Consider the following 1,461-nt stretch of genomic DNA (forward strand, 5'->3'; position numbering starts at 1 on the left):
CACTGACCCGCTCGATCCACTAGAACTACCGCCAGACACGACTGACAATGAACCGGACGCACTGGAATCGGTGTTGCCTGTGCTAATATCCACGTTGCCGCTTAAGCTCGAGTCCGTCGAAACCGCGCTGGACACCGCAATGCTACCGCTGCCCGCACTACCTGCACCGCTCTGCAGTGATACCGCACCGCCAACAGACAAAGAGGACGCTCCGCCGCGCATCGACACCGAACCGCCTCTGGACGAAACACCGGACCCGCCAACGACATCTACAGGCCCAGGCATACTATCGATCGAGTCGCCACTGCCCAAAGTCACGCTGCCTGACGCGCCTGCAGTCGAAGCACCGCTCCTCACGTCCAAAGATCCGCTGGTGCCACCAGCAGACGAACCCACCAACACGTTGCCACTGATAGCAGACGCATCGCTGCCGCCGCCACTCAATACGGACACCGAGCCGCCCTGCACGGTACCAGCGCCACCCGCCACAGACACCAGGCCGCCGCCGATGTTGCCGGTAGAGCTACCGCCCTGTAGTCGAACCGCTCCTGCCGCAGACGAAGACGTAGACGAAGACGAAGGCGCCAGTAGGGACGATCCACCCGTCAGCAACACATCTCCCGCAGCAGATCCGGTACTAGACCCACTGCGTACTTCGACGTTGCCGCCTTCAAAAGCAGACGAACCAACCGACAAGCTGATGCCACCTGCAGATCCACTGCTACTCGACGCCGAGCCGGACGAGATCTGTACACCGCCTGATGCCGCGCCACCCGCACTTGACACACGCACCTCGCCGCTGTTGCTCAAGCCTTCTCCGCTGCGCAACGCTACCGACGCGCCAATGCCCGACGCACTCGCGCCTCCCGATACCGTCACATCGCCCCCCGTCACGCCAGCACCACCAGCCAAAGCCAGTAAGCCGCCCAAATCGCCGGAGCTGCTGCCGCCGGACATATTTACCGACCCGCCGACACCTGCAGCCTCGCCGCCAAAAATGCTCACAGACCCACTCGACTGCGCAAGCGACGCACCAGAACCGATCGATACAGCGCCGGATGAACCCGTCTCCACGGAACCACTGGTCAAAGACACCGTGCCGCTGTTCACGGAACTGGCGCCGCCGTGAGACCCAAGAGTCACCGACCCGCTCTTTGTCGACAAGCCCTCCCCACTCAGGATCGTCACGCTGCCGCCCGTCAACGACTCCGACAGGCCTCCAGACACAGACACCGAAGACCCTTCACCATTCACGGAAGAGCCACCAAACACATTGATGGACCCAGCACTAGCGTCACCGGATCCGCTACCGATACGAATGGATCCGCTAGCCACGCTGCTAGCGCTAGTGAGCACCTCGATGTCACCGCTAGAACCACCGGACATGACGCCCGTGGACACACGCACACCACCGCTGCTCACGGCACCACTGCCACTTGTCAGCAACACCGCTCCACCCAC

At 62.5% G+C, this 1,461-nt stretch overlaps 1 protein-coding gene across 1 annotated transcript; it reads right to left on the minus strand.

The window, feature by feature from the left end:
• Positions 1-7: 7 nt before the first annotated feature.
• On the minus strand, positions 8-1,386 carry PPTG_20469 (hypothetical protein; the record flags this gene model as incomplete). The annotated part of the gene is made up of 1 exon (XM_008919276.1): positions 8-1,386. A coding segment is annotated over one exon (1,377 nt), but the record flags the coding sequence as incomplete, so codon positions are not given.
• Positions 1,387-1,461: the final 75 nt, after the last annotated feature.

The sequence above is a fragment of the Phytophthora parasitica genome (assembly GCF_000247585.1).
Source record: "Phytophthora parasitica INRA-310 unplaced genomic scaffold supercont2.644, whole genome shotgun sequence".
NCBI classification, from domain to species: domain Eukaryota; phylum Oomycota; class Peronosporomycetes; order Peronosporales; family Peronosporaceae; genus Phytophthora; species Phytophthora nicotianae.